The following is a 12,287-nucleotide window of genomic DNA, read 5'->3' on the forward strand; positions in this document are numbered from 1 at the left end:
CCTGAGGTTTAGACTTGTGAGACTCACAATGTTGATGAAAGCGGAGAGAAAGACCAGGATGGTTGTAAAAACCCCCACCAGGGTGCTGTTGAGTCTGGACTGAACAATCCTTTTTGAGAGAGTTTGCAGAGGCACAGGGAAAAACTGTCAATAGAGAGAAACATGAATTTAATTTCACTATATACTAAACATAACCCAACACTATCTGAGAATGATTTAATGTTGTCACATGATGAAAACACATTTTTTTGTCTTCTTTTTTTTTTTTCAAATAAAAGTATAAAATTGTACATTTGAAGTGATTTTCTACTCAATGAATCCTGAAAAAAAAGAAAAATGTATCTCTGTTGCCGCAAAAATATTTTGAAATGTTATCAACACTGATGATACAAAATGTTACTTAATCAGCAAATTAGAATGATTTCAGAAGGATCATGTGACACTGAAGACTGGAGTAATAACTGCTGAAAATTCAGGTTTGCCATCACAGGAATACATTCAACTTAATTCAAACAGAAAACAGTTATTTCAAATTTTAATAGTATTTTACAATATTACTGTTTTCACTGTATTTTATCTTAAATAAATGCAAATTAAATACAGTGTCTATAAAACATAACGCAAAGACCTTATAGATCTTGTGGGTTTGCAGAGATTTTGTAGAATGGGCTTTTATAAAAGACTTTTCCCAGGTCAGGAAGTTGGGAATCTAGTTCCACAGCATCTCTAAGGAAAGACCTGTGATGCCCCTTGCCACCCATTGAGCAAAGCAGTGACAGTTCCACCTCAGCGCTCACAAATGAGCTGCCAGCGCTTCATTGTGTCTCTGTCTTTGCTCTGTGTGACTCATTGTCTCTGGAGACCAGCTCAAAGTTATGCTCCTAAAAGCCCCAAATCAATCAGACCCGCTCAGATTGTTTTAGTGGAGAATTGAAAGGTTGATAAACACATGGATTTAGCTACGATGTCTCTGTGAGAATGTAAGCAAATGGTCTGTGAAGGACGTCTTAAGTTGTATCGTATTCTAGGCCTGAGGACAGGGTTTTTTTTATGTTTTCCAGCACAAAAAAAGGAGCATGTATTTATATTGATTTTATTATATTATTACAGAATTTCATTTGCATATTAACATCATATAGGCTATATTTCACACAATACCAACATTTCACTCACCCCAAAACAGGAGTAAATGGCTGAGATGAACATAACAGCCATCAGAAGGACCAGGCACACCATATAGAAGCCAACCATCAGCCCGGAGCTGCAGAGCAACAAACAGGTGTAGAAAATAGAAAATAGCTATATATGTATATTATAGATCATAATTATCATATGGTTTAAGGGAGAGATGAGTCCTGCTTTTACTGCTCTGGTACTAACTGTCTTCACCTTTACAAAATGCAAATGAATGAAAGCTGTGTATGAAAGCTCAAGTGTATTCACATTCATAAATCAAACAAAACCTTGTCTAAGCCTATGGCTTGTTTGAATGGAGCAGAAAACATCTGCAAGAATCAGGTATTTTTAACTGAAGTGTACTTACTGCGGCACAATGACGATCTGAATGAAGCAGATGAATAAAAAGACGAGGGAGGCACAGGCTACGTATGCTCCGAACCTGGCGTCTACCTGTTTGGAGAACTGAGAGAAGGTGAGGAAAGAGGAGAGAAAAGAGTGGAGTCACAAATACAGCTTAAATGACATGTGAAAGCATAAAACAAAGTGTTTTACTGACCGAGAGGTGAGGATGTGTTAATGTTCACTGTTTAATTCAGTATTTACTGAAGCACTAGGGTTCCCAGGCAAATGTTTTCCAGTTCTTTGTGATAACTGGATGATTTTAAAAACATTTTACAGATATTGCACACACGAAGAGCAATTTCAAGCCGGTTAAATCTTTTATCTTAGTATTATAAGCAAAGAAATAATGCATTATACATTTTTAGGACATTTAGGTCTGGAAATTACAACTGTAACATTTATTTTATGTAAACTGTTTTACATTTATTTTATGTAAAACTTCCACAGTACTGAAAACCCTGAAAATATTAGATATTTAAAAACTGTTTGTGTAATCCAGTTGTTAGTAAAGTAAAATAAAATCAATTCAAATAAAATACTCTTCAGTGCACATGATCCCTCACAAATCATTCTAACATGCTGATTTGGTTCTTAACGTGGTTCCATGATACATTTTCATCCTTTCTAAATAAAATTTCCAAAACAACAAATCTTTTCAGGCTCAACAGTAAATATGTAAAATAGCTTTCAAAAATCATTATAAAAAAATAAGAATAAAAAAAATCAAGTACACGTCTTTAAAGACTATGGAAGATAACACATCGACAAAGACTATGGAAGATAACGGATTCATTCATCGGCCTAAAATAGACGTTCTGGACACTAGACAATTAAAGACCACAAAAGCAATAATTATCTCCCCTACAAACAGGAGGCAAGTCTCTGAAAGAGCAGTGTGATCAGAAGTACGAGGACCAGCACACAACCAGATAAAAGTGGAGGATGAAGACATAAATGCAGAGGCTGAGAAACTTTTTCTATTACTCTTCCATCAGTGTCTTTATAAAGAATCCGAGTCTCCTACACTGTGACAGAAACACCATCTTTCTGGGAGAGTTTGGGCATCTCTCTGAGGTGGGAGAGGTCAATGTGACAAATGCTTTGAAGGTAACACCATAAAATGCCTTAAATCACAGCGCAAGATAAAGACGTCAGTCTCTGACTCATTCTGAACCTGGACCTTGAATTTCATTGCCTCTATTCATTTTAGCAGCATGCCACATCTTTGAGCTATGCTGAATACTTTTTTCTGTACAACAGTACAATAATGGACATCTGATTGGCTCACTGACCTATTTTTTTCAACTGAAGGAACAATTTCCCAGTTATAATAACTAATGATCTGTTAAATGGTTTCCTGCTCACAAGTCATGCAATTTACAACAAAATCCTTAGAAGGCTAGATAATATCAGCTTGATGATGCATTTATCTCAGAACTTTTTTTATATAATAATGAAAAAAATTAATAACAACTATTATTATTTAAGCTTGACAGGCATAAAAACACACTCACATGATCGACTGACGTAAGGTGCAATCAAGATTTTCTGTGACAACAACGTGATTTTTAAATTTTTCATCTTCAGAAGAAGCTTTCATATAGTGCATAACTTAGACTCATTTTATATATATTTTTTTTGTTTTCATTTTTGGAGCTTGAGAACTGTTATTTAAGCATTCATTATCTACTATTTTAGTATTTATTAATATTAAGCTTTTATTTTTATATTTTCAGTTTACATTTTAATGTTTTATTAATTTTGTTATATGCTTTTGTCATTTTTTGTTAGACTTATTTCAATCATCTATCTTGAATTTATTTTTGTTTCAGTTTTAGTAATATTAGTACCGTACATACATTTATTTTATTTCAGTAAGTTGCCATTTTATTTTATTTCATATTTTAATTATTTCAATATATTTTGTTTAATGCATGGAAAAGAGCAGTGTGAACACTTTGCTAAACTTCTCCCTTTGTGTGGTTCATGGAAGAAGAAGAAAAAAACATTGTGTGGATTAGCATTACCTAATAAATCAAGTTGTGGTGTTAAGGTTTATCTTATCACTGAAGCTATTCACAGACATGAAAGCCATACCTTCTTCTCCAGGTCAGATTCTCGGAATGTCAGCAGAAATTTCTTGACATGTTCGGACCGTAATCGGTCAATGCTTCGAGCGTCAATGGCACGTGCCAGAAACTCGTCCACCTCATCCTCAGGGTTCAGGTTTTCTTGGGTGTTTCTGAAAATGAAATGTCTAGATAACAAGACGAGACCGTTTTTCTACCTTCTTCTTCCCCTCTTCGTTATCATTTAACTTAATCAAAAGCAGCAGAATTTTGTTGCTGAAGTACTTGCTTGCTTGATATACAATTCAACTGATGCATTCCGTGTCTGTGTTGGTTATTTTATAGCCAATAAACTGCTTTGAACGCATTGCATTCAACCACATTTAAAAGTCTGTACTATACGTTTCATAATGATAGTTTTACATATATTAAGTGTTACATAATGCAAAGCTATATATACATACACCATTCAAAAGTTTGGGGTCAGTAAGACTTTTTATTTTGAAAGAAACAAATACTTTTATTCAATGCAAGAATGCATTAAATTGATAAAAAATGTACAGTTATTGCATTTATTACAAAACAAACTTGATTGCAAGTAAATGCTGTTTACTATTCAAGTGCATTTGAACCATTCATCAAAGAATCCTGAAAACTGTTATGGTTTCCACAAAAATATTAAACACCAAAATTGTTTTCAACTGATAATTATAATAAGAAATGTTTCTTGAGCAGCAAAACAGCATATTAGTATGATTTCTAATATGTCACACTGAAGACTACAGTAATGGCTGCTGGAAATTCAGCTTTACTGTCACATAAATTACATTTTAAAATGTGTCCCTGGACCACAAAACCAGTCATAAGGGTATATTTAAAGCTTTACATTGATGTATGGTTTGATATTTAAAAAACTGAAATCTGAGTGTGCAAAAAAATCGAAATACTGAGAAAATTGCCTTTAAAGTTGTCCAAATGAAGTTCTTAGCAATGCTTATTAGTAATCGTAAATTACTTTTTCATATTAACAGTCGAAAATGTATGATCTTAATATCTGAATGATTTTTGGCATAAAATAAAAGAAATAGATAATTCTGACCCAAACAATGTTTTATTTTTTTTTATTTTTTTTTTCTATTGCTACAAATATACCCCAGTGAATTGAATGGTTTTGTGGTCCAGGGTTGCACTTCTTTCCAAAACCTTCTTGACTCCAAACATATAAACAGCAGTGTATATGAGATACATAATGTAATCAATTATTAATAAAAGAACTGGCATGCAGGGTGGAGGAATGAAGCATGTGTTCCATATACTCACTTGTCTTTGGGATCCTCAAACCCCTGCAACAAAATTGGAAGAGAAATGCATTAAACATCAATGCAAAATAGATGAGCATTAGAATGCCTGCATTTGTAAAAGCAGCACAACAGTGTTCCCCTTCTGGAGGACCTTTACAAAAAAAAGTAACAAAAGTTCTTGATTAAAGGGATTGAGCGAATTTAAAAGCTTTCTTCCCTAGAATTTATTTTCCCTGTAAAATGTTTGCACCACAAACTTCGTTTCTTGTTGGAGTAATAAAAAAACAATGATTTACTCAACACCCCAATCCAAAACAAGCATAAATCTTTATTCATTTCTCATATTGTCATGCTGCAAATAACAGAACAGTGACTAACGCAGTAACAAAATATAAACAGGGAGACGGGAGAGGTTGGGGAATACAAGAAATATACATAAATAAAGACAATCATTTATGGAAAGACTGCACAGTTGAAAACAGAGCACTGCTGTGAGACTGAGAAATGATTATGTCTGTACTGATATAACCGAATACATGATGACTGGCATTGTGTATAAACAAGCGGAGAGCTGATTCAGGTGCCTTGATTTATGACCACAAGCTCTTTTGGAGGAATTTCAATTCCGACCCCACTGAGAACAGAAGTAAACCGAGTCTGCTGATGAGGCATTGATTTATCGTGGTAGGAGGACATGGGAAACATGGAGAGGAAAGCAAATAGACTCATGTTTCACACGCGCTTTAGCGGTTAGTGCTTTGTGTTTTCCTCAAAGCGTTTTAAACAGATACTGAAATACACAAAAAATAGATACTGCCTACAAAGACATCTGGTTGCTTTACACAGTAATTAATACTACGTATATATATATATATATATAAATTAATATTACTACTGAGGACAGTTTATGTCTCCAAAACTGGGTTCAAACATAAGCAAAAGGCTTTGTCGAGGTTTAAAGACCATCAAAAATGATTTGAGTGTGTCCAAAACTTAATTGCAAATTTTGTGTTTTTTTTTTTTTTGCTTGATAACTGGTATAGAAAATGCGTTTATTTTTTATAATTTTACTTTTATTGGTATTGACTGCCAATATAGCAGATATGTGGGTCAAGGAATTGAATGAGTATTCCCATTAAATATCAAATGATCATTTTAATGGTGATTTCAAACCACTAAACATTAAATTATCAGAGAAAACAAGCATCGATCTGACAAGTTGCTAGATGCACAATAATAGTGACTAAATTTATAGACTCGGTGTGCACTCCCACACACAGGCCTCCATGTATTCACTCGGCAGAGACTACGACCCAGTCAGTATGTTGATGTGTTTCACCATTTGTTTCTCTCCTTTGACTAACCAACACCTTCTGGGCCAACGCAAGCCTCTAGACAATACACCAGACTTAAACAGGTGCTGTTGTTATTAGGAAACAGAAATTCTGTTCGTCAGAAAACACCATGTTTATCTTCCTTCATCAATGCTCTGTGCTTGTGTAGGCGTGGACAGATATCTGGCAATAACATGCTAGTCTGAGCTCCAGCAGGATATATCGAGCTGGATTTATCTGTGCCACTATCTAACAGAGCTGCACAAATAATTACAAACAGGCTCTCATTATCTGCTGTTGGTTGGACAAACACGTCCCGACAGCAAAATGCAGTATCTACCAACCCCCTGCTGGTGGATGTTGTAACTACAGATTTCAAAACATTCTGCTCTCTCTTTCTCTCTCTCTCTTATCATTCAAAAGATTGTGGTCTGTAAAGTAGTCTCTGATGCTGACCATTTATTTGTCAAAACAGCAGTGTTAAAATATTATTACAATTGAAAATAGTTTCTCTTAATTTGTTTCAAAAAGTAATTTATTCCTGTGATGACAAAGCTGAATTTTAATTAGTTATTACTCCATTCTTCAATGTCACGTGAAGCAGAAATCATATTAATATGCTAATAATACGTTTTAAAGTTTAAAACAGTTTAATAATACTGATTGACAGTATTTTTTGTAACATTATCATTATCTCTGTCTGTTTTGATCAATTTAAAGCATCCTTGGTGAAAAAAAAAAGAAAATCTTACTGACACAAATATTTATATATATATATAATATATTTCATAATAGTATCGTGGATGTTTTCTAGAGCCCTAATGATCAGCTGAAAACTAATGTGGCACATTTATGTTGAAAAATTTTAAAATAATACAATTCTACAGGATCCTGTGCCATGGAGCAACTGCAATTTTGATGTTTTCTGTTTAATTTTTTTTTTTACTTTTAAGTTTAATGAATAGGAATAATAATAGACAGCTTTAATTAGCAGAAATCAACCTGTGAATGGTTAATTCCAGTTGTACATTAAACTGGGACTGGCAGGGTTTTCTAACATAGAAATATTCGTTTTTGACAATTGTATTTTTGTATTTTCTGTTTCTCATTTTAAGTGTAATGAATGGGAATGTATAGCTTTAACAGCCAACTCCCAGTTGTACATTAAACTGGGATTGGAAAAAGTTTTCTAACATAGAAAAAAAAAGATCATATTACCATAACATATCTTTTTATAATGGAAATGTAAACAGTCCTATGTATAGTACAACATATCAGTTGTAGTTAGAACAAGTTATGCTTGATTTCGGTGTTCCTTCTTACTATGTCAACCAAGATGAGAAGGAACAGGTGATTCAGAGAAAGAAAAGATAAAGGGTATTCCCATGGAGCACACAGGAACTAATTGCTGGTTCCACTTTGCCTGATTAAATCCCTCAGGGCAGTATGTGAGGCAATCCAACTTTATTTAATTAGAGTGCCGTTCCCTTTGGGTTCCAGAGCTAAGAACTGAATGAAAGAACAGGGACTACACAAAAGGCATAAGGCCCTTTACATGTGGCCCTAAAGCAATGTCCTTGGGATTGTTTTGGCTTAGTTAACACATAGTACAAAAAGCCACCCCTGTCAAAGGCCTTATCCTCAAACAGAGGCAGTAATGGGTTTTAGATACAGCAATTAGAGTAAATGCAAACCAACTGTTTTTCACAACTTGGACAATGTTGTCATCTAACAAGGGCCCTTTCAAAAGTGTAGTTTCCTCACCATCCTCTTCATCTCTTTGGAAACTTGATTGCCACCCAGGTGATTGTAGAAGGGCCGGTCGGTCCAGTGAGTGCTATTATGTGTGACCGAGTTGGTGCGTTGCCGGTTCATCTTAGCAATCATGGCCTTTTCTTCTTTCTGTGAAGGGAAATACAAAACCAGAGTAGTATAAGGGGCCATGCTTTTTAATGCCATAGTCAATTACTAGGTTGTCTTCTGCCGTCACATGTCCCTGAATTTATCCACATAGCTTAATTGCATTCATCTGCTTGCCAGCATCATGTGAGTCATGCTATTCCTGAACGCTAGGTGTTTCTGCTTGAAAAGGATGTGAATATTAATGGAGAATCACAGCATGTTGATCTCAACTGCCTCAGGTTACAAAGTTGAATAATTGGAAATACACAAGAGAAAGCAGACTCCGAAATTATTTATTTCACTCAACTTTATAATAAAATAGAACTGACACCATTTGTTAATGAGGATTAAAAAAAAAAGTCTCACCCGCTTCTGACTGCAGCCCACAATGAGGTAAGTTTCAATGTTGTTCTTCTTGAGATAGACGTTTCTTTCTCCACCAACTCCAGGTTCCACATCATAATCCCCGTTCAGATAGTTCAGTGTGGCCTTGGTGATATGAATACGCCTGAGATGATAAAAACAACTTTCATGAGGCATAATGTAGACAGGAAGATGCCCTGGAATGGAAATGCCACATTTGTAATGGAATACTATTGTATTAAACACAGAGTACGTGCTGCTTACAATTTTTTAATAGTGTGTGAAACAGAACACATTATGAAGCAATAAACATTCAATTTATTTTGAGCAAGTGGCATGCATTGACTATTTTGGGAAATGAAACACTTATTTTGTATCGAAATTCAGATATAAATGCCTTAACCTTTGGCAGACCAAAAAAAAAATTATAATTGGAAATTTTAGGGTGATATTGCTTCTACTTGCAGTGTAATTTTGTTTATTTTATTTAAATTAAAGCTTGAGATAACGACAATAATCCTGGAGATATACACACACACACACCTGTTCCTGACCGATTGACTGCTACTACTATCAGAATGTCTTAATATAGTTACGTAATCGTATAGTAAATTGCAGTTTACAGAACTACACACTACAGAAAGCAGTATGATAGCATGCTTTGAACTTGTCTTGTGTTAATGGGGAAAAACTAAATACGGTAATAAAAAAAATTTAAACACATTTTCAGATTTTAAAAGTGAAGAGACTTGAGGTGAGAAAACATGGACCCAAAAAAATAAAAAATTCCAGAGTTCATGAACCCACCCTGCTTTGCCCCCAGCTTCCATGTGATTGGCCAAGGTGACATCGTTGGACCAGACATCAAACTGCCACTTCCTTAATCCCAGCACCCCACAGTGGACTCTCCCGCTGTGTATCCCCACACGCATGTTGACGTTGACTCCGGTAACTTCCCTCACCAGCCTGGAGCACAGAGACAAAAAATAATTCAGTTCATCATATATGACACATATAGAATATACTAAATTTAACTATGAAGGTGATATTAAACTTCCAGTTTTAAATGGTCAGTACTGTGAAAGCTGTTTACATATATATAAAAAAAAATAAAAAAAATAAAACCAATACACCTTATTAGATGTCTGCTTTCAACTGAAATGTGAACAAGGTGTCGTCGCTGAATTTATAATATCTCTAAAGAAACTGGCACTTTACCGGTGTTAATAAGCAGTGACTTGTCCAGGTATATCTATGTCATGTCCAAATGGTTTATATTGTATTTCAAATAAAAATATGAACATAAAAATGTTATTCAAATATGAATCTTATTTAAATTAAAACTAAAAAGTTTACTTGGAACATCAATTAACCAGCCAGGAAAAGGTTAAGTACTCAGAATATTTGAATATGGTGAAAGAATTTATTCTTGAAACAAATAGCTAAATAATAAACCAATAAAAAGCAAAGCAAAAGCAAAAAAAACATCCCATAAAAAAAAAAAAAACATCCCATACAGGACTGAACCAATAAAGACATTAATATGTCACACAATAAGATTGCAGGAAATATGAAATGTTCCTCTCTCCTTTCAAGTTTCATTCACAGCCGATGCTGAGGTAGCGTTTAACATGTGGGGATTTGTGATTTTTTTTAATGGTTGGTTTCTCTTCACTAACTCTCTCTTTTTCAATGTGACAAATGTAATATAATGCATTTCCAACATTTGGACCCTGGCATTTTAATATATGGTATTATCATAACCTTATCCACGGACACATCTCATCTCACTGTTCCCTATATGAAAAAGTCCTGGGTTAGCGTACCCTGAAATGCACCTTTCCACTGGGCACATCAACAATTCAACACAGCACATTCTGATCCCGACATCACACAGCAAACAAGCCATCAAACTCTTTTGAACATTGAGGACGACAGGCAAGTCTGCGGAAAAATGGTCTCTTCCTGTTATGGGGCGCTGGGGCGGCTGGCTGCAGCTCAGAGAAACACAGACACGTGCTCATTGGAGCAGAAAGCCAGTCACCACCATTCCTGCTTTAACAAACAACTGCTCAGAGACACTGAACATTAGAGAAGTCAGGACTGTGGACACGTCCACACACACACGCAAACAACCCAATTAAGGGGTGACTGACCTGACCAATTAGAATAGCAGGACAAACTCCTATAGAGGGCAATTCAAAGTTTCTATCGAGAACGTAATGCTTATAACAATTTAGTCACGATTATTAAAAGCAGGTAAATTAGATTAAGTGTTCTCTCTTAGCTCAGCCCTTTTGTGAACTTTCATTCGGTGCACTTATAGAGGTATGTTCCATGAACCGGGCACAAAATATTGAATATCATATGAGCTGTTTTTTATTTTTCATTCCGTATTCATTACTTATTGAGGCAACCCTCCTTAAAATATAACTTAATATTTTGCAATTTTCTAGGAATAAACAACAACATGGCAGAAAATTACAAAACAAAATTGGTCAAATTATATAGTGTAACATAACGGTTTTAAAAGATTAATGTTTAATGAACAATATTTTAATTAATAATTGTAATTAATTATTATATATACGTATTATATATTATATATGTATATATCTATACACACACAAACACACATATACATACACATACATTACAATATATTACATACAATTGCCAGATCCTGATTGACCGTAGCATCGCTTTTCCATCTCCTGGCTGAAGTACATTTTTCAGGGAGACATTTAAAACAAAACACAAAAGCCTTGCTGTTCCTGTCTGATAAACAGAAGTAACACTGTAATACTCACGAGATTGCTTCGATCATGTCCACACCCATCTCCACGCAGCAGTGCGCATGGTCGGCACGGGCCTCAGGCAGCCCCGACACGCAGTAGTAGCAGTCGCCCAGGATCTTAATCCGCAGACAGTGATTCTCCTGCAGACACACACACACAATGACCAAACAGTGAAAGGGTGGATTGGCTGGTGTACATAGGATCAACAGTGAGCCCAATAATCAAGTTTGAGTATGTCATTTCATAGCCATTAAGGTGTATGAGTAGAGTTCCCATAAATCGGTTACATAGCCTTTCTCCCATTAAAATCCCCTTCACATCCTGCAAATGGTTTTTCCTTTTAAGGTTGTGAATTTTTATATGGATTTATATGATTCATGAAGACAAAACAACCTCAGATCATAACTGTTCCCAAATGGCTTTAAAACATCAGATTTTTATCTGTCTCTACGGTGTTGTTGTTTTTTTCTTTCTAAGTTTGGCATCTCACTTACATGAACTCAAAAATCCAACCCAATTTTGGAAAACATGAGTAGTCTAAACAAAAAGCTCTTGGAAATGGATTTCAAAAAAGCCAACATAATAGATATAACAGATAACGGATACTGTAAGAATAGTACAACCAAAAATGCATGTACTATCGTTATTTGTTAATCAAAGTATGACTTCAGATAACTTGCAATATAGCGTAATTTAGCATATATGATGCTTTTATGGTTCTTCTTTTTTTAAGCTTGAAACCTTCAGTCACAATTCACTGTAACTTCATGGAAAAGAACAACCAGAATGATCTTAAAAATTTTGAAGTAAAAAAAAAAAAGTTTTACAGGTATCGAAATGATATAAAGGTGAAAAATAATGACAAATGTAACTATTGGTTGAAATCTCCTTTTAAGCATTGTTTATTTAAATGCTATAGGCATCTTATTTAATAACTAT

At 34.7% G+C, this 12,287-nt stretch overlaps 1 protein-coding gene across 2 annotated transcripts in view; it reads right to left on the bottom strand.

The window, feature by feature from the left end:
• LOC128020010 (adenylate cyclase type 5) overlaps positions 1-12,287 on the bottom strand; it is a 73,564-nt gene that overhangs the window by 8,045 nt on the left and 53,232 nt on the right. Inside the window, exons 5-13 of one of the 2 annotated variants that reach the window (XM_052606504.1) lie at positions 11,361-11,488; positions 9,358-9,516; positions 8,554-8,695; positions 8,050-8,187; positions 4,971-4,993; positions 3,679-3,823; positions 1,544-1,641; positions 1,174-1,261; positions 28-144 (exon numbers count right to left, since the gene is read on the bottom strand). In XM_052606504.1, the coding sequence (XP_052462464.1) occupies positions 28-144; positions 1,174-1,261; positions 1,544-1,641; positions 3,679-3,823; positions 4,971-4,993; positions 8,050-8,187; positions 8,554-8,695; positions 9,358-9,516; positions 11,361-11,488 (1,038 nt within the window). Of the gene's footprint in view, positions 1-27; positions 145-1,173; positions 1,262-1,543; positions 1,642-3,678; positions 3,839-4,970; positions 4,994-8,049; positions 8,188-8,553; positions 8,696-9,357; positions 9,517-11,360; positions 11,489-12,287 lie in introns of both variants that reach the window. The other variant, XM_052606503.1, reaches the window with a different exon arrangement.

The sequence above is a fragment of the Carassius gibelio genome, chromosome A9, assembly GCF_023724105.1.
Source record: "Carassius gibelio isolate Cgi1373 ecotype wild population from Czech Republic chromosome A9, carGib1.2-hapl.c, whole genome shotgun sequence".
Taxonomy (NCBI): domain Eukaryota; kingdom Metazoa; phylum Chordata; class Actinopteri; order Cypriniformes; family Cyprinidae; genus Carassius; species Carassius gibelio.